This window comes from Myzus persicae, unplaced genomic scaffold, assembly GCF_001856785.1.
Source record: "Myzus persicae strain clone G006 unplaced genomic scaffold, MPER_G0061.0, whole genome shotgun sequence".
In the NCBI taxonomy this organism is placed as follows: Eukaryota; Metazoa; Arthropoda; class Insecta; order Hemiptera; family Aphididae; genus Myzus; species Myzus persicae.
Window position 1 is genome coordinate 550,948 of NW_019100604.1, and position 26,898 is coordinate 577,845.

General features: G+C 28.3%; 1 protein-coding gene across 4 annotated transcripts; it reads left to right on the top strand.

Moving 5' to 3' along the window:
- The first annotated feature begins 1,409 nt into the window (after nt 1–1,409).
- On the top strand, nt 1,410–26,689 carry LOC111036073 (regulator of G-protein signaling 17). Of its 4 annotated transcripts, none has more exons than XM_022317971.1 (9): nt 1,411–2,323; nt 16,982–17,214; nt 19,099–19,140; nt 20,307–20,318; nt 20,804–20,884; nt 21,450–21,511; nt 21,960–22,126; nt 22,850–23,111; nt 25,272–26,689. In XM_022317971.1, the coding sequence occupies exons 2-8, from the start codon at nt 16,982–16,984 to the stop codon at nt 23,084–23,086; spliced, it is 834 nt and encodes a 277-aa protein (XP_022173663.1). In that variant the 5' UTR covers nt 1,411–2,323; the 3' UTR covers nt 23,087–23,111; nt 25,272–26,689. The 4 variants fall into 4 exon arrangements, with proteins under 4 accessions (XP_022173669.1, XP_022173663.1, XP_022173684.1 ...); XM_022317983.1 differs by having other exon boundaries at nt 1,412–2,323; nt 19,120–19,140; XM_022317977.1 differs by lacking the exon at nt 20,307–20,318 and having other exon boundaries at nt 1,410–2,323.
- The last annotated feature ends 209 nt before the right edge of the window (nt 26,690–26,898 follow it).

The window sequence follows — 26,898 nt, forward strand, 5'->3', positions numbered from 1 at the left end:
GGTGGGTGGGGGTGGGGGGTTAGGATTTTTAACGGTATTTCCTACGATTTCGTGGCTAGAATAATTGCAAATGATTGAATTTCCAAAATCAAGACATCACGTCAAAATCGATGATCGTTATTATATTTTGCTCGTCGTACTCTGGAAGTTGTTTACAATAGTGACTTAGGTATATACACCTCTCGTATTTCCAACAGTTGACGGCTTAGGCGCTTAGCTAAGTAGGAAAATACGGCTGCAGTAAATATTGACTTTACAGAAGCAAAGGTATACGGCTCGTTATTGCTTGTGCATTATATATATGTATGGTTGCCCGTATTGGAAGATACTTGTGTAAACGCTTTTGCGTATTAAAATGCTCGGATATGTTTGCATACAGCAAAGCGTGAAACGTCGAGCACGGTTGCCAAGAGGAACGGAAATATCGGCAACACGTTTGACTAGCAACGTGCGCTATGCTGATGTACATTTCATTATATTATATATATTGCATGTTACATTACCGGAACGTCAAAAACTGTTTAAATTCTTCGTTTCCCCGTGGGAAAAGCGACGTCTATTTCAAAACGTATTCACATATAAGATCGGTACCTACACCCGAAACGTACGATATATATTCATTATTCGTATTGTGCGTAATCTATGATATATTTCTACATGTTTATATGCTATAATGCGTATTATTATATCGCGGGTGGCAGTTTCACCAAATTATACACGTTATAATAATATAATTTAATATTATGGTGATTATTATTCAGGACGAAGAACATGTCATAAGGATTAGACGTCGTTTTCCGTGTAGGAATCGTCGACGACAGGCAATAACAAATGTATACCTACCTATTATGTTATATAGTGATATAAAAATAAAAAAAATAATTATAATAATAGTAATTTTAGAACACGATGAGGGCCCGTGCTGAAAAGTGACACAGGTATAATAAGACCACACCGCCACAGAGTCGATACCACGCCGAATGACGACGATAATATAGTTGTGGGTCATAAAATATTGTATAGCTGCTCCGTGTAAATGTAAATGTTTACAGGTGTTTGGAACGGTAATGGGTCTGTGCCGTTTTGGCCGCACTGATTGGTGAATTACGGATGACCCGGTTTCCACAAGTCTTTGTGTGCATGTGCGCGAGCGCGGGCCATGCAAGTACACACGAAGTGTGTCGCGGGTGCGCGTGCGCCCGTACCGCGAGCGCGCGCGCACGGGCCCGTAAGTGTGGGTGTGCGTGTGCGCGCGTGTGTGTGTGTGTCGTAATGCGGGTTGGCGTGCGAGTGTGCGTGTGTCTGTGCACGTGCGTGTGTGTATGTGTGAGCGTGTGCGGGCGCGGGCGCGTTGCCGTTTTCGCGCAGGGTGCGGGAGGGTCCTCCTAGTCGGGCTAATCCGCCGTCTGTGTGTGTGCGTGTGCACGCGGCGTCAGGTCAACTGGAGTAGTGCGTACTCCCGTAAGCCCTCCGCGTCGTCAGTTTTTTGAGTGTCTCGGTCCGTGCGGTGGGCTCTACCTCGCGCTGGCTGGCTGGCGAGGCTCGTCGTCCTCTACACACGTTATTATTATTATTATTATTATTGTGCCGTTGATGCAGCAGTGTACCGTTTCGTTATAATGTAGTGGCGTAAGCGTGCGATAATTACCTTTAAGTCATAGTTAATTATTTAACGTCGTCGCGGTATGTGATACTAGCTCCTCTTATATTATAGCAGGCATAATATACAGAAGACTATACCTAATATTATAACACAATAATATGTTTCGTTGTTTTTATGCGCTCGCGTAGCTGTGTGGCGCTATTTTTAACGAGATTAATAATAATAATATAGTGTCGTGAACCGTCTTGCACGAAGGTATATCACCAGAGTCGTTCGTTATTGTTATTACTGTTGTATAGTATGATGATGCGGTTGGCAGGCGATTTGTGCGGTGTACAATCACCGTCGCCGTAGTGGGCGAAACGCGCCCGTAGTAGGATCGCGTCCGGTGAAGGCATTGGCCCAAAGAAGAAGGAAACGAAAATCAGCGAGAGATCGAACGGCGGAAGTAAGAAGGTCTGTCCGGGTGCTATAGCCGGCCGTCGACGATGCCATTTGGCTGGTCGCCGGGCAGCAACACCACTAGCACCGGTACCAATCGAGCTTGTACCAGCACCAATAGCACCGGCGGGAACGTCGGCGTGTGCGGCGAATGGAGTGCGGCTGGACAGCGCGACGGCATCGCGTACAGGCCGTGTGTACCACGTACGCGGCACGTCATGTACCTGAAATCAGTTGACAATCCTATCTGAATGATCCAGCGCAGCGGTGTCTCAAAAGGTACACGTACCCCGTAGACGATTCCCACACCCCTTCCCGGCCCAACCGACACCCCGCACCAGTCCTCCGTGCCCAGTCCGCCGACCCACACACGCCCCACAGTCGTCTACTACTCTGCTCCTTACTCACGCGCCACCCATCGTCCTCCATGCCAATGCTCGCCCCCCCCCCTACCACCGTCCCACTTATTCGTTATACTCTCCTTTCGCTATCCTTCCCCGCGCCTATTTCCGTTATATATAGGTGCTCCATAAATGTTTCCCCTTCACCGAAAAACGGTAGCACCGTGCAACGCGCCACGATTAATTATACCCAACATAGCTTTTATAAACGCACATTATAATAATATTAAATAACAATCATGTCGATGCGATTTAGTAATAGGTCATCTATATAATACTTTTCATAATATTGTCCCATTATTGATAGATATTGCTATAGTAAGCTTTGCATCGTTTGTTTAATTACATAAGTAATTACTATGACATAATGTGTATTATTTAGTTCATAATTTTAATTTAAAAAAAACCAGCAAGACAAGCAATAATATTTTGAAAAAAGTCATTATTTTTGTTTCTAGTTAAATAGCTAAAACCATTTAAATGACTTTAAATGTCGATCAAATTAATGATTTTATAGTATATGCGAGGGCGCAGGTTATAACATAATAGTTTAATACTATATTAGACACCGATTTAACTTCTATAGTTGTTGATGTTATTTGAACTGTAAAATGTCTAAAACATAAAACTGAACACATTATTCAATTGTTATAAACATGAAATAATATAATTACGTTATCGTATCTAGTTCACAACTCATACTTTTTCACCTGTTATTAACGCGTGCAGTTTAATTTAAATGTAATGTTCGTAACAAATGAAACATATTTATACTTTTTCTCAGAGAATATTTTCCTATGTTGAATGTTCTCATGGTAGATATAAAACTGATATATTTGTTCACATTCTGGTTTGATTAATACATTTAGATTATTCTAAACGCTTAAATACGTAAAATACTACATTATTATTATGACACTGCACATCATCGTTGGAAAGAGATGTCAGCTAGGTTGAATTATTTGCATATTTTTTTTATTGATTGATGTGTGAAAAACATAGCAAATTATTATATTTTTTTATTATTTTACTAATGAGTGTACACCATTTATTATTTTGCAGTTGTCCGCATATTTAAGGATTTCTCTGTTATTTAATATTTTTTTTAAAATGACAATATATAATTTTTTTTTTGAAGTTAAGGCCTGAAGTATACCTGAAGTGTTATTATTAGCCTGAAGGTTATTTGTCAGTTTTTACTGTGGGGATTGTGCGATTGGTTCAGAATGCGTGTATAAAGGTGATTCATCACTATAAACTCGGATGGTCACCCATCCGGGAGCTAGCGACGCCAGTCGATACTTGACCTCAGAACACGTTAGTGCCGCGGTCAACCACCGTGCCACACTAGGCTCCAGATACACAGCTACATATTATTATGTTAAAATATTTATGCATTACAACTCATTCAAAATATAATTATTTAAAATGTTGGGAAACAATTTTCGGGGCAGTAAAAGTAAGATAGCAATAATAATTTATAACACCTATTATACTCGTATGCATGAACAATTTGAAATTGTGAAACGTGAAATGTAATACATTCAGCTTTTATAAAAGATCATGACCGTTATAAATAAAATCAAGCTCTGTTAAAAATAATTTTTCAAACATACAAGTTTTAGAATTTCTTTATTATATACTTATATAGCACAAATACCCGAGGCAAGCGAAGCGAGTTGAGTACTATTTTGTTGTATGTCTAATTTTATTTTAGTTTATTTCTGCCGTGCTTCTAAATTCCTAACTTTTTTATTTGTAATTAAATATCGTAACGTCTTATCGTATTAGTAGTTTTATATATTTTCTGTTTTTTTTAAGTATAGGTAGATGAATACAATACATTCTGGATTATATAGTACCTGTTGCTAATAGTTTAATTTTTGAATATTTGTATATATCTTATCGTCGCCGGAAGAATATTAAAATCCATACAGTATAACTAGAATGTGATTTATCATATCGTTAGAAGAAAATGACCCTTTGATAACACCTTATTCGTTTGAATTTACAACAGCACATCACCATTTGCGCTGTAAGACTTTTAATCAGGATGGTGGATTACTTTGTTGTGTTGTTAGAACTTAAGAAAACGAAAGAAATATTAGGAGTTTTGTATTGTGTGGTATATGAGTTTTGGTAAGATGGTTGCTCACTTGTACTTTATTTAAAGCGCATATTACCTTTATTGGTTTTTGTAACTTTTTGTCATTATGGCAAACATTTATAAGTTTTTTTTTTTTGTTGGAAGATTTCTAAAGTGTTATATTATGTCATAGCTGTTTCGGACACAAAAACTTTTGGGAGTGAATCTTTTAAAATCTAATATTTTCCTGTTTTGCAATTAAAAACGGCACTTGCAACCATGGTTATTATACTACTGTGTGACAAGAGGTATTTCCATTACATTTATTTTTACAACATCATAATCTAAAGAAAATTATACGTGATACTTAATTTTCGTACAATATTTAGGTATTGATAGGTATAATGACTGACGAACGCAATTATCCCCATTTGTGTAATTATATTTTCAAAATATCTATAGGGTATAGGTACTACCCAATTTGCCTCGTTTTTCACTTCCATCCCTTATCACTTTGCTTATATAATAAACATATAAGTTTATGAAACACATCTACATATTATAATGGATTAAAGATCTGTAATATTAGTAACATCTATAAAAAAAAATATAAAAATTAATCAATACTAAATTATACTTATATATTTTTTCTAATTTACAAATTAATTATCTATACTATTATCATACATTATTACTATAATTTGTCCACAGTAATAAATGCATCAATTAAGCAATCACCACCTATAGTAGGTAAGCAACTTATTCTCTAAAATATATAATTGAGTCTTTATGATATACATTGCAGTCAATAGTATACAATTTTTTATTAAATCAAGGCAAGAAAAGTAAAGTTTAGCCGTACAGAAATTGGTGTACACACATATTATTTGCTTAGTTCTCCATCGATATTAAGCTACACATCCGTAAGAGAATCTTCTCGCATAAATTTACATATATTTAGTATTTATACATCTCTATAGTTCTCATCTGAGAACTGCTTTTAATATATTTGTTCAATGATTGTAAAGTACTCAATAAGATTTAAAATGTATGTACACATTTTGAAAAAATGCTTTTTCTATAATTTCCAAATCTGTCCGTCCCCAAAATGTTGATGATCAGTGCCCTAGACAATAGATAGTATAGAGTCTGTGCCTAAATAAGTACCTGATTAAAGCTACACAACAATTTGCAATTTGTTTTTATTTATTAAATACTTTCAAAAAACAATTACGGACTAAAATATCATCCACTTATAATGAAAATTCATTGTATGTATATTTTATATTATAAAATATAGATATTTTATCTATAATCTGCTAAAAATCTGGCCATGATCATAAAACCTATTGTAGTCTATAAATTGTATAATTATTGTTTTAATTTCTGTATTTGAAATAATTTGGTATAAATACAATGGTACCTGGTTACATATAGCTTCTCAAAACCTTTGTCATAGTAATATATTATCATGTGACTACGATGTATTACAAAATAAAACAATATTTAATTAAATGCTGTATACTTTTAGTAACTATACATTTTACAATAAAAACGGGTGATATTAATTCTTTATTAAATTATGTTGTTATTAATATCGTAATTAAAAGTGGTAGAAAAGCTTTGTAATAAAAAAATTTAAATAATGGATAACTTAATAAAATAGAAAAAGTAACTTACTAATTACTATTATCCATAACACATTATAGTGAACATTGTATTATTTTAATTATTTTTCTTCGGCACAAGTCACTATGTATATCAATTTGTAAAATTCCTTTAATGGAATAAAGTATGTGATCGTTAACGGCAGTACATATAAATTAATAAATTAATTTAAATCTATATATTATGAAAAAGTACTTTTTCGAAGTTAAGTATTTTTTAAATTGCGTTTTAGACCAAAATGTTTTATTACAAATAGGAGTTAGATTATTACAACAATGACAATTTAATATGTATATATAATATATTGCATTGGGATAATGCCATATAGTAATACCTACTGGTGACTGATGGAAATGTTTATAAAGATGATAGATTAGATTAGATTCCACAAAAAGAAACCAACCACTTAAAAAAGAAAAAATGGCGAGGAAAAAATGCGAAGATAAAGAGATAATTAAAAAAAAAATATGACTGTGGCACTTGAAAAGTTTCCTCTCTTAATCATTTACTTTCGTGAAAAATAAAGTAAATACTTTATTTTAGGAAATAAAATACAGTTAGTAATAAATGACAATAATTTATCATGTATAGTTTTTATTTTATTTTTTTAATCAGTGTTATCAAATTTGAGGATCAAATAGTTTATATTTATAATTCTATCACTATTATTTATCAATTTAGTTATAAAACGTTTTACGGAAATACGTATTCAACATTCGAATAATCAATTATTATACTATATTATTATTTTTTCTTCGTATACATTTATATTCGACTGTAATTACTCCCTATCTAATTTATAACTTTTCCTGATATGTAGACTTTGCAATGTTAAGATAAATCAATTTAATATTAACTGTATAGAAAGGGTGGTTGGCTTGCATTCACTATTCAGTACCTACTTATTTTTTCAAAGATTTTAGTAATTTTGTAGGTCCATTATTTTGAAAGCTAATTTATGATTAAACAACATAATAATTATTCCTAATCATTTCATAGATCATGATAAACCGATAAAATGTTATGTTTTTTAAAAACGAATTTGATTTAATATGTTCTATGAAAGTAGTAAAAAAAAAAATAATAACAAAAATGTACTATATAAAAATGATAATGAACTATAGATACTTTTTGAATATGTATTGAACATAGATTAATCATAAGCAAAATTTATTTTCTCTATATTTAGTATTAATTAATATTTCACATAATTTTTTTTTTTTACTAAAATGAATTCATCGGTATTTTTAAAATACACGTAGACAATTACTTGTGGTCAATTATTAAAAATCAATATCAACTAAATATGGAACAACTACCTATTTAAATTTTTAGTAGGTATAAGTTTTAAAATATTATTTATATTCTGTGATAATAACTAATAATCGAGCTCTTTAATAAGTGTAAAATATTAATCTTTCGCCAAATTTATTATAAAAAGCATTTACAAAAATCTATTTTTTAAACAAAACATAACTTCTTGGGTGTATATCGTTTATTTGTTTTTATACACAGCCATTGAGTATAATATAATAATAATGATGGTCGTTTTTTCAGGTAAAATTTTTCTTTGAAATTAAAATGGATATTGTTGAGTATAAGTTGAAAACAGAACGACTGATAATTTAAAGGGTTCGACGGAAACATTTTTTACAGAAGTTTTTGAGGTCATAAATCACGACTAAACTAAAAAACTACATTCAATACGAATCACGAATGTACAGTACAATGCTCTTGCTTTTTAGTTTCACGTCTCTGAAGGGACATTATCGATCATGTTCCGTTCACTGTTGTTTTTTTTCACACGATTAACTACCCCTTTCGTTTATTTTTTATTAAATGCATAAAATCTTATGACAAGAAATGCTTTCCATTACCGGTTTTTATAATTAATTGTTACAAACTTACAAGCAATCTTATTAAGGTAAAATAAACTTAATCATTTTTAACTATGCTAGTTTAAAATCTTAATGAAGTAAATTAAAAAAAAAAAATTAATAATTATTAAAATAATCTAGGATAACGCTTAACGGTTTATTTAATTGAATATATACAGGGTAGTTATTTTAAAGCTTAATACTCAATTTCTTTTTAAGTATCAATGTTTTTGGAAATAATTTGTAATTTTAAAGTCACTTCAAAACTACCTTTTTGAAAAAACTTTTTATTTATTATAATTATTATTATTTTATGTATGTAATAAAAGTTATTTCTCCAACCCTCCATTTAATATTCATAATTTTTAAAGTTACAGACATGACATCTATATAATATTATATTGGAAGATTTATTAATTGTGTTTGATATTTAATGAGGGGGTAGATAGCAATAGACAATATTAGTGTCTTTAACTACGACGTACCCAAAAACATCGGATATACTTATAATTAAGCATATTTTATAAATTAATCTGAATATATAATAGTTAAATTGCAATATTTTAGAAATGTTATAGTATCATACTATTAGTTTGTATTAATTACATGATGTATTTATATCATATCTCAAAGTTTATTAACTTAGTGGTTAGAGTTATTAACAGTAATTTACAAAGGGTTTTTAATCGGAAACATTCATTAAAAGGGAAAGATATTATGTCATGTTTCTGTTTACAATTATTATGTATATTATACTAAAATAATATATTTTTTTTAATATCCATACATTATTTGGTATAAATACTTGTAATTATTTGACCACCTAAAATTAAAGGAATGGAGTATAAATAATTACAGTATTTTTAGATGACGTAAATTATCCAGTTCAAAATGATATTAAAATCTGAATATTATTGTCATTTAATGATTATTTATCAATATGAATGAATAAACCATTTTATAGTAGAGTGTTATTATATTAGTTAGATTATTCTAAACGAAGGAACTATAATTTAATTCACATAATATATATGTGTATGATTCTAGACGCTATATCAAAATACTTGGTTTGGGACTTAATATTAAAAAGAATTTTGCATTTATATTTACATGTTCACATATTGCGTTGGAGACATTCTTTACTAAAATATAACTATTCTTTGAATTTATTTTTATTGGGACATTTATACGTTTTTAAATTGCCAAAACATAGTTGGTATAGAATAATATTAATGGGAAAATCTTTCTATAATTTGCTTCGATATAATACGGTAATAAAAAAAAAATAGTAGTACTCCTCCGTAATTGTATATTTGGTTGAAACACCGTCCACTAGACTTTTAAAGTAAATATAATATAGGTTAGCACTCATGAACAAACCGTTGGTTGTCGATGTGTAAATGTGTTGGAACATAATATATTACATGCCGATATATATACTAATAATCCATTGTACCATAGAATAAACACAAATTTTTTTGGAAATCTAATAGAAAAAAAAAAATCATCTAGGGTGCAATAATATAGCCAATATAGGTTTATATGTCACGGGTAAAGGTCGAAACCAAGCAAACCTTAAACATTCCAGTTTAAAACTTGAACTGTAGGTATGTGGAACTTGGACAAAATGTCATATTTCCACTTTTTCCTGGGTTTGTCACCAACCGTAGCAACTTTATATTTAGGTACTGTAGGCTCAATATTTTTTTTAACTTATTTTTTTTACTCAATATAAATAATGTAAAATATATATCATTGGATTATATTGTTAATTTTAAAAATGCATGTAGAAATGTACCGAATAATTATTACTGAATAAATTGATCATAATATAAATAGTACATAATATTAAAATAGTATACATTTAATAGCAAAAATACCACAGAAATATATTTTTGAGGTAGGTATTTACATTTCATTTATTTTTTACATTAAAATAATACTTTTATGTACCTTTTTTTATAATATTGAGAAATATTTAAATGTTTAGTTGCTACGGTTTTGTCTAAATTATGTTTGTTACACATGGGTTTGTCTGTTAAAAATTCGAAGTATGACTTTTGTCTATGTACCGTGGACAGTTTGCGTTTTGACCTGGCATTTCTGAGGTTTGCCTGATTTCGACTTTTGTCCGCAACATACATATATTTCAATTTCAATAAAACCTCGATTGTTCATTTCGCATTTTCCATAGCTCAGAGGTACTCTGTACACACACACACCGGTATTGGTGTGCGCGCATGCGTATGTGTGTGTGTGTCAGTGGGGTTGCGAGGCGTTTGGCGTACATGTTATACCGGTACGGTGTAGATGGGGGTAGAGGGTGTAAAAGGACTTATACTTGACACACCAAAGACCAATGACCGTCGCACACACTATATATATATTATTATACGTTTATGTATTATTATTATTTACAGTAGGTATACGTATAGTCACACCGCCGTTGTTCGGAAGCGTTTTTGGGAACCCCCGCGGAAGTGCCTGCTATATTATACCGAGGTGGGTATAGTAAATAACCGGGTTATGTTGTGGGCAGGTACGCCCGGGGCGGTACTGGGTCCCCGGCATATTGATTGGGGGCCCGGTGGGTGCGCGCGCGCGCCGATCACTGTTGTACGGTCATTCACTAAACGTCGGCTGGGCAGCTACCACTGCTGCCGACGCCGCCGCCGCTGCCGCCGCCACCGTCGCCGTCGTCGTTGTCGTTTCCCTCAAATTGACGAGGCACACCCGACCACTCGGAACCGACGAATACGCTTAACAAAGTTTCAGTGGTTTCCAATAAATCGTATGAAAAACCCAAAAGTTCCCTAACCCCATTCGAACGGCACGATGGGATCATGTGTTCGACTGTTCGTTTCGTCGCTCTGCGAAACAACAATCAGTATAGTGTACTATTACTAATACTCATACTAGTTGCATGTTTTATTGTATCATGCCACGCCTATCGCATAAGCTATTTTAGTATATCTACAATATCCATACAACTATTTAACATATCTTCTCCAATAATGATCCAGGAAACTCGTATGGAAAATCTATATATGAGACATTGTTATTGATGCTACACCTGCGAAAATGGCACTGTCTTTAAGGTCTCGTTGAGTATACACTACGGGTTTTTGTTATTATTTGCCGATTTTAGGGGATGTTGTAGGGGCACCAAGTTTCCGGTGTAAAAGTACGTGGGGTGCCTGCGGGAAACGAGTCGCCTGCAGTGCTGCCAGACGTACAACGGCCGAATACTCTTTAGCACTGCGATATTTGACGTCCACGATAACTTGATGGATAATGGTATGGTAATCCCATACTCACAAATCGATATCAATTACCGTTAATTTGACAACATAAATAATATAAATTGAATTTCTTGAATTTCTTGAAAATATAATTTTTAAATTTTTAAATTTGTAAAAATTAATTTTGCAACTTGTGACAAAAAGCTAATTTGGATGGCAGTTATCGGGTTTTATTATTACATGTTTGTACCACTGTATGTGTAATGTGTATGCATGTCAGAAATGTGTTCAGTCACTGTGACCGATGTAAATGTAAATATTAATTTATATGTAATAATATATATTGTTCGTGTAAGAAGAATATAATTGTAACTATAAAATAAAAATATTCAACATACAAAACGAATAAAACTTTTGCACAGATGCTTATAATATCCTAGTATAATAATTATTATGCCTAGTGCGTTTAAGATATGACGGCGATATGTATAGGCAATTTCGGTACATGCACTTGATTTTTACTGATGGCTAATGATAAATAGATGGAGAGTGTCCTCATATTTTCTGAACTCAATCCGAAATATTTCAAGTACATGATGCACAAATACGCAATTAAGAATTCAGATCACAAGTGATTCTAATATTGATATTCATCGTTGAGCATCGCTAAGGAATTTATTTACACAATAATGTGATGAACATTATTATCTATTTAAGTAGTTTTAAACGGCAATATTAATCTTAGTTATTCTTACTATTACTGATGACTCCTTACGATAATATCAGAACCTAATGTGTTTGTTTATATTGAAATTATTTATTATCTTTTATGTATTCTATATAAAATCGTTTTTTTCCGATTTTTATTCAAACTTTAAAATTAAGTAAAAGAATGTACATTATACATTAAACATAAAATACATCTATTGAGAATTCCTTTAGGTTCAGCAATACTTTCAATTTTGGTAATTTTTTAAAAATTTCTCGAAATATATTGTATGGAGTAGACATTGTTTAATGTGAGTCTAAATGCCAATTTTAGAGCACTTCACTTCTTAAGGAGAGTGTTTTAAGTGTTTTCAGGCATAAACTAAATAAAAACACATAGTTGTGAAACCAATAGCTTTTACTCTTCGATTAGACTATGAAGCCATTAATTTTGGGGCAAGTTTTAATTATTTTTTTCTGTTAAACTTTTTTGAGTGTGCATATATTATGCTAAGTTAGTATCAGTATCCGTACACAATTTATCAAAAAAGTCAATTCATCAAAAGGTTTATTGGTCAAATCCGAAATTCATTGAAATTACAGTAAGTTTGTCAAATAATACTTATTTTTACTTTGTTTTGAAATGTCACATTAAGTGTTCTCATTCAATAGATAATAATTTAAAACAGTTAGCTTATCTTCCAATTAGTATAGGTACGGGTATATTATAGTGGCACGTCGTCCCGGCTGTGTTATACATATTTTAAACTAACATCTGTTGTGTATTATAATGATATAAATGTAAAAACATATTTTTTTTTCATTAAGTGTGTTGAAATTACATAAAATAATTAAATCATATTAATTTAAACGGAATTCTTGAATATGGAAATTGACGTATATAATTTTAAAAACAATTTTAGTTAATAAAAATAATTTTTTTTGCGTGACTTAATTTAATATAATTTAATTTTAGTGCGATAAATAAAAACCTAATATTAAAAACCTATGTTTGGAATTAAGTACATTTTTATTATTGATGAAAAATACTTTGATAAATAATATTATTGACGAATTGATTTTAAATAACTATTTTTGATGAATTAATGTTTTTCACTAACTGTTCTAGATTCGTAAGTTTCTTTTTGCTCATTGATTCGGTATAGTATTTGATAAATCATACATTGCAGTAGTTGTGTATTATAAAAAATTTAAAAAAGGTCTACAATACTTCAATATTACTTTGATTATTCCATTCCATTTTTATATTACTATTATATATAAAATTAATTTAGGGGAGGCTTGAGTTTATTTTTAGGTGGTTAAGCTCCCCACTGAATAATAGATGTATAAATTATAAAAATAATTAATTAAGAATTACATTTTATAATTCAATTATTTAATATTAATACGTAAGTACATACAATTGATCTTGAAACTATGGAAAACAAAGTATACGACTACGAAGTACGAGGGTAGGGTTACATAATATCTTTTATCTATAGATAAGTGTATTATCTATAATATATTATATATATTAATATTTATGTAACGGGATATAAAATATATTATATTATAGTTTACTACATTAAATTATGTATTGCCTATTACGTAGAAATAGTTCTGGTTTCTGTGAGGAATGAAAATACTATTTGTTTAAAAATTATGTGTGCGCTTTTATTTGGTTTTATTTAAGATTATTTTTCTGTGTAAAAGAAGTTCTTCAAAAGTTTCATATAGTTTTTCTATCGAATAAAAGTTGATGGTACGGACTACGGAGACTGGGTTTTATAAATTTTCCAGTTGCTATCAATCTTAAAAATATTCTATTTTCGAATATAAAATTGTAAATAAAGATTTCCATAAAACAAGTAAATCATCTAAAAAAGAATAAAGAATTTCTAAAAATAAAGTTAACTGATATATAAAATATAATAAATAATATGCAGAGTTATTTACCAAGTAAACTTAGCTCTTTTTTTCGTTAATAATGTAGTTATTAATAATTTGATTTTTGGAGTTTTAAATACATACACTTTAATACTTTATTTTAAAATTCTTGAGATTTTTTGTACCATTTAAAAAGACACATGGCAATATAATTTTCGGTTTTTAAAATGAGAAATAAGTTTTTACACTTATTAAATTGCCATCATGTACCTAAATGATAACTTAACCATTTATTTTTTATTTTGGTGCCTAACACGAAAAGTAAAAAATAGATGTATAAATATAATATCTTAATATCTATCTGTGATTTAATCATTTTGTTTGATATAACTATTATACTAGCTAGTTAGAAACATTGTTATGATTTTGTTTTAAAAAAATGGAAAGTTTATCAACTTAATAATCATTAATTCGAGATTAGACTATGAAAATGAACTGTGATTATGGCCTTGGAACTTGATGTATTTAAATTATTTTCTAGTGCTTTTGTACGATGTTAAGTTTTAGACATTTGATTCATGTCTAGCTAAAATTCAATTACACACATTTTAATAAGTATTTTTTTTTGTGTCAAAAGAAAGTTAAATGACAACTGTATAAATGATTAGAATAGCTAAAAATAAGCCTATTTAGTATTTATTATTTTATTCATCAATGTAATTATTAGTAAGCAATATACAACTGTTTTACGCAGAGACATAGATTTAGAATTAGTAAAGAAATTGAAAATCTATAAATTTGAATCTACCTAGAAAATGTATAAAAACCAGAATCGATTTATTAGTCATGCCCTTCATGCCCTTCAGTACTTTATTATGAAAAACCTAAAACGTATCAAACAATAATGGGTAGTATGAATTTGTAATAGGGATTCGTATACTACATATCAGTATAGTAAATATCTACGTTGGTTCCACCATGATAAAATCCTTATCTTACTTAGACAGGTCATAATATAGAGTACCCAATGTGGTAATATCACATGATTTATACCACCATTATCTTTTTTTTTGTTTTGTACATTTCAATGGGTTCTAGAACATAATCCCACTATTATTTGTATTATTAGTATTACACCTGTATAACTGCATATTATTCAACATTGTGTAGTACGTAGGCATCTGTTCAACACAAAATTTTCTACTGTTATAAAAAAATACCAGGTTTTGAATTTGGTCACAATATTGTAAAGGTTTTATCAACTTATGTGATCGATGATACTAATTAATGTATTTAGTAAGTTATAGTAATAATAAAATGGTCATATTTTTCAAAACATCGTTAACGGAAATAATTTATAATTAGGGAGATGTGAAGATGTTCCTAATTTTGGTTACAGTAATAACTAAGACATACACACTTACAGTAGAATTATAAACATAAAGGTACTTTTTTTTAAAACTACTATTTATTATTTAATTAAAATTGTTCTTAAAATTTTACATAACAAGATACTAATATAGATAACTTGATAAATCAAAAAAAATATTATTAATTATTTTTAGCAGTATTAATATATTAACATTATCATTGTATATAAAATATTGTACCTCTAATAGTAGTGATTGACTAAATAAATATTACATAATATATTATTACAATATGTTATGTTTTTAAGCACATCCTTAATTTAAGCCATTATCCCTAGTACATAATGTTTAATAATTTAGAAATTACTGGTTCGAATTTTAGTTTAGATATGACCATCAAAATGCTCAATAAGTTTATCAGCTTACATTATGCTTTACATTAAAAGGAGGAGGGAGGGGGGTTCTCATCTGAAAAACAGAAGTTTGTAACATCCACGGTACATTCTTCAGTGGAACAAAAAAATCTCAAGAATTATAAAAATGATTTTTAAGTAAGTTTAGTTGAAAATACCAAAAATCAGATTTTGACTATCTGTATGATTAAAGAAAAAATGAGTTATTTATATGAATCACCCTATATTTACTTTAAATTATACGAAAAAAAAAAAAAACAAAAACGTACAGAGGAAAATAATATGAAACTTACCTTCAAATACCACTTAGTATAATTTAGTATTTACTGTAATATATACATAATGATGACATAATGACATGTAGGTATTGATAAATCACCTTGATAAACTGAGTAATAATATATAAGTATACAGCGTTAATTATTTAATTGTAACATTTACAACTATACAATTATATAGATTTTCTAAGAATAATAAGGTTATTTTGGTAGTATTATTGATTATTCGTAAGTCAATGTTAGTATATATTTTTTGTATTTAATAAAATCATTAAAATAGCTAAAGGTAGCTAGGAAGTATGAGGTTAGATTTGGTCAAAGTGTTAACATTACGTGACCAAACAATCAATCAAGATCCATTAGCTTAGTTTTTAGTAATGTATTCTACCCTCGAGGAAAAAAATACAATGCTTTTAATTTAGCATTATGGTGAAAAAAGGAAACTGAAGTTATTAGTCACGTACTCACGTATATTTCAAAGGGTCACTTAATTGAATAATCAATTTCATTAATAAAACACTTTGGCTAAAACCAGTGCAACCACACATGGTATTTTTTTAGGCCATTTAAATATTTGTAAAGTTGCTTTTTCTCGTATTATATGTTTAAAAATAACTTTAAACTATTTAAAAAAACTAAAAGTTAAATATATTTTATTTTTAAATATTTTAAGATAAAAGAATAGTGCATTTTTCTTTTAAATTTAATCTTGTATTTTATTTGTTCCTTATTTAATGAATTATTTATTTGAAACACCGTGTTAACCAGCCTTTGTTCATGAGGTGTGTATTAATATTATATTACGATTAATCGGATTTCACCATCGTCTATATATTTATCATTTCTTCTTGCATAAATCTTGCCTGACTTAATAATCCCTGGCAGAACACTTGATTTATACGAAACAAAATATCAGTAGTATCGTAGTATATAAAAAAAGTTTCACCAAGTATATTTTACAAGCGCAAGTGCATTATTTTTACATGGTATTTTTCTTATTATAGATGAGTGTGCTTGTGCCGATTGAAAGGGGCGATCCAGTTGGATCACAGGGTGGGTCGCCACCGTGTACGGCCAGGCACAGGTTCACTCCTCCTGGAAATCCCAGTACACCGACAGACCCACTGCCTGTGCCTCCGGACGTTGCCGAACCGAACGCGGCCATTGAAACGCAAGTGACAGCCGCTCATAAGCATCCATGCATATCTTGTTGGTGTTGTTGTTGCGGATGCTCTTGGTAAGAATATATATTTTCATATCGTCTTATAAGCTATACACATTTTTAATAGTCATGGTAGAATAACAATTAAATAAAAACGGTTCCTATTTATTTGTATGGAAAAATGTGGAGTATCAGGCAATGCGAACTGCGAATTAAACGTTTTTATTTTTATTTTTACAATCATGTGAGATTTTTAAGTTAACTTTAAACTATGATAACCTTTTGTGACGTTAGGTACGATCAATTTCAATCCATGTGTTATAGATACCTATATTAATAATTATATTATTACTAAATAATAAATAATAATTATTATTATTAAAAATTATAATTAATTATTACTTAATACCTATATTATTACTTCAAAAATCTTCATTGTTTCTTAACTATAACTGCTTGTCTAGCTTCAACAGATAAATTATTTCATAATATTTTAATTTTCTAAGTGAAAGTTGTAGTTTTACCTCTTCTAAAAGCCTATTCTAATTATCATACAATTTTGATTCCATTTTATTAATTAAAATACAATATTATATGTATAATATAATAAATATAATACATATAATACAAATGTGCCATAAATATTACGTGTACGGAGCAATAGATATCATAATATCTCGATTGATCAAAACTATCCCAATCATTATGGGGAGGTTGATTGTATCAACTATCGAAATTGCTACTTTTATAATTTCAATATAGGATGAAAACAACCGAATCGAATCTTTATTAGGTTTTTGCTTTTTATAAAAAAAAAAAAATTATATAATGTATAAACTATTTATTACTAGTATATAAAAACTAACTATTATCATGTTTTATTTCAATAATTAGAAAAATTGATAAATTATAAAAACAATTATTTACATTAATATTGCATAAAAAACATTGTTTTATTCACAGTTTGCATTGTTCAATATTTCTGTAGTATGTACATTAAAATAACTTCTTTAGAGTTCATTGAAAATTATGTTTATCAATTGCTAACATAAAAAATTTTATATAAATTCTGTTAAGTTACAATTATTCAATAATAAATATATTTTAATGTAATACCTATATTATGTACTAATAAGCAATGTGATTGAAAGAGCGTGTATCATCCACGGTCATTAATTGTTGTTCCTACCTATAATTATACAAATATTAAAATGCATTATTGTATTTAATTTTAATGCTGGTAACAAAAATAAGACTTTATTTTTTATTATTGTTAAAGTAATAACAATTTAAAAATAGAGGTTTCACTTTAATAATTATATATTAATAACTTATAGTTTTATGTACACATTGTAGTTCATTTATTTATTTTTTATTGATAAATTAATGTTTTTAGATATAAATAAAGCAAAAATATAGACAATACTAATTTAAATTAATTTACCAATATATATTATATGCATTTTGAGTACATGGTTTAACTTTTTCATAAAAAATGTTTTTGCTTTATTCTATGTTATGATATTTCAGCCATGACATTATATTATGTATCAATAATTATTTAAATGGCATGAATAAGTAGTAGAGGGCAATAATGTGTCGTTTCTGCTTGAATTCCCGGGTGATCACTCATCTGGGAAAAGGCAATTGAGGGCACATATTGCTTGACACCATGAGAACACTGTTGTCGTTCTTCCGAGCCAAGCTAATAATAATGTATTATATTTTTTGTCCATACAAATAAAAACTATGGTACCTTACCTATATTAAATACGCTGATCATGGATTTAATGATGGCAATTTAAAACACACAACCACACATATATATAGATATTATATAAATATTTAATATTAAAATATAAAATCCTACAACATAATTGTATTGAGTTCTAAAAGATATTTTTTTATGTTTTTTTTTATTTTAAATGTATTTTAATTGATTTATTTGTGTACAATCAGTGTTTATTTGCATGCGTACAGGAGTAGGATATGCAAGTTGTGGTAAGTAAAAACCAATTTATATGCTAAATATATAAACAGTTTTTATACTAAACTATATTTATGTTATTATACCAAAGTGTTAATTTTAAATTTAAATACAAAATTAATCTTCATTTATTTTTAATATCTATATCACTTATTGTGAGATGTGTATAATATTATCTAAACTCTCGTTTATGATATTCCTGAGTTATTTTAGACAATTTAAAAGAATAATAGATAGCTAAATTTTTAATACGGTCTTTAATATTTTTTTAAAACGTCCACAACTAATCCTCGATTGTAGGTACCTAATTGTTTGTATCGTCAGTATTACATTTATTTTGTTCGATACTATTTTTATTAATAATTCATATTATATTACACATGTGTAAAAAAATTAACTCTAAATCTCCATGACCCAAACTATGCAACACTCTGAAAACTTTATCCGTTTCCATTACTCATTAGTACGGATCTACATTAGGGTGTAAAGACCTATTGACTAAATCATTATCCTTCAAAAGTTAAGGAACTTATCAAAATATATTATGAAATTGTTAATTGTTTAATATTATAAGAAATTAAGTTCTGGATTTTAAATTTATACAAATATGAAACTCATTATTTAATCGTTGATTGAAAATCAACAATTTTTCGGAATATTAAAATATGACCATTTGGTGTTAATAATATGGTACTAAAAAATGATAGAGTGCATTAATATCAATATACAAATTCTGTTTTTACATTTATAATTTAATAGTAGGTATAGTAATCAAACCTAACAATAATATAAGGATGATTTCACAACTATAGTACACACATTTGTGTAAGAATTAATTTTAATGTTTATTACTTCAACAAATTATTATGAGAACATTTGAGAAGATAATCCACATTATGTTTACATTTATTATTTGTACAATGTATCTATAGTTTAATTAATTATTATTAATATTTACCTGTATTTATATCATATTTTAAAATGTGATAAATCAATAGTTGGGTGATTTTGAAAAGCTTAACATTTTAAGAAATACATTAAGAATATATATTTCATCATTTTTATCCTTCAGAAAAAATTATTCATTGATCCCTATTTCGTAAAAATAATATTTTAGGGATTTACCTCATAATAAAATAATTCTTGTACTTATCTCTAACATACGTTTTCACGCATACAGGGATCGTTTTTGGTAAGTATTATGTATAGATAAAAAAAAAATAATATCTAATATGATGAATAAAGAGTAACATTAAAATACTGAATCATTATGGTACATTTGTGATTATGTGCTGTATTAATATATTACATTTAAAAAGATTTTCACTTCTTGTATACTACAGTCTTTCTTTCTAACAATTGTATACGACATATTTTGTAGTATAAGTTCTAATATAATATATTTATAGTTATATATATTCTATGTCTATGATTTATAATAACAGTTCAAACTAAACATTGCAAACCAATTTGAAAACTAGTTTGCAAAACAGTTTGGTGTACAACATATGCTTACATAGATATTATTATGTATTAATACACCACACTAATTTATTTGTACGTAAATAATAAACTCATAATATAATTATGATTTGTAGTAAAATACCGAATGTATTCTGATAAACTTAAAATAGAAAAATAATATGTTGAGTTAACAATACTCATGTATTCTTTCAGTTTCCCATTAAAAGGTCATCCCCCCAAAACAAACGGAAATGGGTCTAGCGGCGGCATAATCGAAAATCCCGTAGAGCTAAGGTAAAGTTATGTAAATGTATATTGTAATATTGTGTACTTATAGAGACATAGTGTTACATAAAATAATATTTTATTGCATTTATTAATCACAAGAGTTAGTAATAGATTTAAAGTGTCATTAATTTGATTTACTTTTGTTGTTAATTATAGACATATTTATAATTATAACGTTTTTTTAAGAAATAATAATTTGCGTTTATGTTAGTTTTTTTTTTAAACTATAAATAAATGCGAATCAAAGGTCTCAATCAATTAGCCTTTGTCCAATAAAGGGCTGAAGTCTAATGTAGACTTCAGCCAACACATTTCTTTGATTCAATAATTTTATTGCCACTTCTGTTATTTAATTCTACTAAAAATATAACAGATGGATGTAATTGGCTATAAAATATTCACCAATTTAAATGATTTAAAATATTGGAGGCATATAATGAAGAGTCCCTTATATTTTTACTAAACTAAGACACTTTGAGACAATAATTGTGTCCTTTTATGTGATATTTTCAACTTTTCATTTCATATTATTAACTATTTCAACAATTTTGAAATATTATTATTTTTACAGGCCTCCGTTGGACGAAATACGAAGTTGGAGTAAATCATTTGACCGACTTCTAAAGTGTCCTGGTAATTAAACCAAAGATATAGAATATGATTAATATATTATATTAAATTGTGCTTAGTATTCTTATGCGTACATACTAAATATACACACATACACCAGTATCGACTTAATACATTTCTCACGAAAGTAACCAAAGTTGTTCAAAGCATTTATTAAAGTTTCCTTACTTATCAATACTAAAATTTAAGTACAAAGTAATATGAAAACTGAAAGAAATATTTATAAACATTTTTAATAAAAACGTAAAAAGTATTTTTAGAATATAAGAACTCGGAAAAAACTAAAGAAAATGAATACCTGTATTTTCCTTATCTCCAGTAAATATTCTATTGTTGTCTGACACACATATATCCATTTAATACAAAGCATATTATTATTATTATTATTTACTTTTTAAATTATTATTATGTAAAATAGTATAAAATAACAATTAACATTATTTTTAATTAGCGGGAAAAAAGATATTTCGTGATTTCTTACGATGCGAATACAGCGAAGAGAACATATTGTTCTGGATGGCAGTAGAAGAGTTAAAAAAAGAATCGAATCCTGATGTAATAGAGGAAAAAGCTCGGTTCATTTACGAAGATTATATTTCGATTCTATCTCCTAAAGAAGTAAGTGTTTATATCTCAGTATTTTTAGAGGTTCTACCTATATTGTAAATTGTAGTAGTATTACAATTTACAACAGACAACAGCTATTAACTGTTTAAATTTTAAGGAACTTACATATTACCATCCTGACTACCTGCATCAATTGAGAATTTACTTGACAACCATGTAGTCCATGGTATATTAGTATTATTTGGATTAACACTGGTATTCCATTTTTTTTTAATGAACATAAATAAATAATAATTAACGGAGGTACTAATACAATGTTAAATAATGCCAATAACAGTATACCCTTATATCATTATACTCACTTAGAATTTATGTAATACACCAACAAAATCAATTTAAATAAATTCAAAAAATCTATTTAATTCAATTATGATTTATGGGACCCATAAAAAATTCCTAATATATGTCCAGTAAGAATGGAGTACTATAGAGTAGGTTAGAATTGTATTATATAATAATAACTATTAACTTTAATATTAATTGTATACCTGGGGGTATTCTATTTGATACTTATTTGTGTTCATGAGTCTCACTGTATTATCCCCTTAAAAACAACATTTATTTTATGTTTCTGGAAAGATATTTTGAGAGTAAAATCTACATAGCCAATGGAAGGTAAATTCTCAATCAATATAGGTAATCCGGATTACAAATACGTAAGTACCAATAGAAATTTTATTTTTATTTACTAAATGTTTTATTTGTTTTAATTAGGTGAGTTTAGACTCTCGTGTTCGTGATATCGTCAATAAGAACATCAATCAACCATCATCTCATATGTTCGATGAAGCTCAGCTACAAATTTACACGCTTATGCATAGGGATTCTTATCCAAGATTTATTAACTCATCGCAGTACAAAAAATTAGCCAAACTCGAAAATGGAGCTACCGGTAATGCTCCAAACAGTGGCCAACAAACCCCAACCAAACGCAAACAGAGCAATATATGAAAAATAAATTTGGACAATTTTTCAGGTACTTATATCATGTCGACCATTTTTCCATAATTAGTATCAACGTTTATTAAAAAAATATATATTCAATTCCAATAAATAATTATTATATTAAGTAATGTGATATAATGTAACATGTATTAATGATGGACAAATATTAGTGTTTGCAACGTACTGTGCAGCTATCTCTGTTCTTTTAAAATCCGAGATTGGTTCACCTGTCATACAATGCATAGTTTTGATGGTGCTACTTTTAAATGCACCTGCAGTAGGCAGTGGCGTGCCCAGGAAATTTCAATGGGGGGGGGGGATATATGTTATAAATGTTTTGGTAAAAGTACATTTAAATTAATAAAAAATAATTAAATAAGTTGAAGTCAATAAAAAAAAGTCAATGGGGGGGATATAACCCCTAACCTCCATTGGGCACGCCATTGGCAGTAGGTTCCTAATGTATGAGATAATATTTTGATAATCTATGAACTTAATTAGTAGATACCTTCTACCTGATAACTTTTATTTTAATAGGTTTTATGTGTGGAGTCAATACTAGTCCAGAACGAATATGATATCCAGTATTTGTATTCATTTTTTATTTGGTATATTTTTATAATATTTTTTTTGTCTTAAAAATTAAATCTCAACAATTTCCATTTCTCCTATGTACGGTTATTTCGTATAAATTATGCAATTAAATTGTTTAGGCTAAAACGAGTTTTTGCTGAGTTTCCATATAACGTCGTTAGCTTTTCTAATGTTGAGACTGGCTAGTCTTAATATTCGTTTGTTTTTGAATGTGTGATCAAATTTTTCTGTTGTTACACTGAGATTGTGATACGTTGAATATTTTTTTCTAAACCCATTTTGGTTCCGGGATAAGTAATTGATTTTTATTAGAAACCAAATTAGTCTATGATCAACTGTAATTTCCAAAACTTTCTATACGGCGTGTTCAATAGTGTAATTTGTCCATATCCATTGATCATGAATCTATTTTTACCTGGTTTGTTAATAGCCAAGCCTTTTTTCAGTTAATCAGAAAAGATCCATGTTGTTAAAATAAGTTAAATATTTGAAGCAAATAAGCAATACATTTTTACTTTTTGGGTCAAAATGGTGTATGAAAGTAAATAGAATTCCGTCTGGTCCGTTTAGTGTGAGATCTCGAAATCTGAGATTTATGGATATCTGAAGATCAATTTTGATTTGATCATAGTAGTTTTGGTTGAAAATATTAAAAATAGGGGTTTAGGCTGTTTAAGTTGGTTAAAATCTGAGTCATAAAAATGTTTCATAAATGTTGAATGAAAATATTTTCCTAATTTGTTTTGAACTTCCTTTGGGTTTATGATTAATTTATTGCTATCTTTGTTGATTATATTTATTTTGTTGTTTCCATTTAGTCCTTTAGAGAGTGTATTTTGTTCCATATGAGTTCGGTATCAGCTCTATCTAGATGTATGCTACTAGTAAATGTTTTTCTTAGGCCATGACTTTTTTTGCAGGTTTTCATTATGAAATTTATCAATGCCCAATATTTTTTTTTGATTACATATAGTCAGATAATTTTTTTTTTAATTTGTTGAAAGTAATATTTTTAGGTTTTATCACATTTTTTAATATTTTGTTCCACTGTAACTTCGGTGTTTTGGAATTATTCTTATTTTTACCTGATATGTGCTCAGAATTTTATACCTCGTATTTTGGGTATCACTGCTGAGTGCCCATTAATGATAATCACCTGTCGTTATTAGCTACCTACCTATTATGTTAACAACTCATTAAATGAAATATAAGAAAGATGGAACTTGAATAACCCATATTGTATTATTTTAAGACGTCTAGACTTAGGACAACTTGAAAATTATATATTCAATGGACCTAAAAAGCCTCGTAGATAATAATAAATAATAATAATATATTTATTCAGCCAAATCAATTAAAATTAAATAGTAACAATACATTAATAATAGCTGATACGTATACCAACTGAGCTATATGCTCGTATCTGGTATACGGAAAATGATGGATGTAATAACAAAAGTTGATAAGCTATTAGGTATCTTTGTTTAGTCAATACATATTTTTACATTAAACAAGGCATATAATTTTTATTCCAAAATGTAAAAACAATTATAATACAATAATAATTTACCTAGGTTTACTTTTTCATATTTTTCAGCGATAATAATTCGTATTTGGTGTTCAAGCCTGCGTTTGGACCCATGTATTTGGGACCAGAATTGATAAAATGTTCGTAGATTAACGTATTATACAGGTAGAATAAGGAAAACTTTGTATTTAAAACCGCGATGTAAAAATAAATTAGGTTTTAATTATTAAGGAAATAAATGTTTTATACATAATAATTAAAAATTTTATTTCATTCACAACAATACATTTTTTTTGTATTTTAAAAATAGTAGTTATTATAATTTTGTATCATCACTATCTTGTGTTTGTCATGTGGGTACTTTCATTGAAGTACCTAATTGTTTTTATATTAAACTTACACAACACAAATTCTTTTCTCTTAAAGTATGCAATGTTTAATAAATTATTATGTGTAAATATAAAACAATAATGATTAATGTCATAAATTATGTTATAAATAAGTTTATATTAAAACGAAATTGTGTTACCTACAAAAAATAATGCTATATAATTGCATATAATAATTATTTAAGACTAATATACGCAATACTCGGTATTCAATACAATTTAATTCGATACACCGATGGTATTAACTCAATTTAAATGTTTTAATAGAATCGTTAATTTTTGTGATTTGTCATACCTACTTCCGTTCTATGATTTCGTACAAACAATGTAATAGTAAAATATAATTTACTACATAATCATTTCTAGTCTAAAAAAAAGACTGTATAATTTTAGTTCATTAATATGATTACCTCTGTCATTCTTATATTAGTTTTTTTTATTTATTTTATTTTAATGTCATATAAGAAGCTTTTAACTGTGCCAATTTAATCTTATGAGTTTATTATTATATTATTTTTTTTTTTTTAGTATTGTGAATGTGACATTTAAAACAAATTTAAAATGTACAATATTACGGAACACACAATTTCCTAGACTTGAATTAAGGTGCACACATTTCGCACAAATTTCTGATGAACAAAATTAGTATGTTTCTTCAAAATATAGTATAATACATATTACAATATTATATTTAATTCAAACTAATAACTATTTTAGATACACAATATATAATATTATTATGACCGATAAAATTAACATAACAGGGTACAACATTTTCCTTGTTTCATAAAATATTGTACTCCCAAGATTGTCGTGAGAGACTAGTCATCATTCTTAATGAGGACTACAGCTTTCAATCCAAGTTCGATAGTAGACTTTAATAGGCATAATTTAATATTACTCATAAAAACAATACTATAATATGTAAACATTTTTTAGTAATTTTACTTGGGTAGAACATTTATATTGAAATTATATAATTCTTGAAAAATTTTACCGTTGAAAAAAAACTGCAGTTATTTTTTTGTTATCCTTTTAGTATAACACCTCTATATTGTATTAAGCACAACTTAAAAATTATACAAAAATAATAATGTATATAATTCTTGAATTTTTTGGTTCATTAATTAGAAATAAATGTGAATAATATGATCGGTATGGGTACTCGGCTAATATATAGTTGAAATGGAAGTTAAGGCATGTTCGAAATTTTTTTTTTGTATTATACTTATACGAGTTAAATTGTCTATATAAATTATCTCGTTTAGATCATGGTAATAGTAATAATTGTTATAGGCTAACGAATT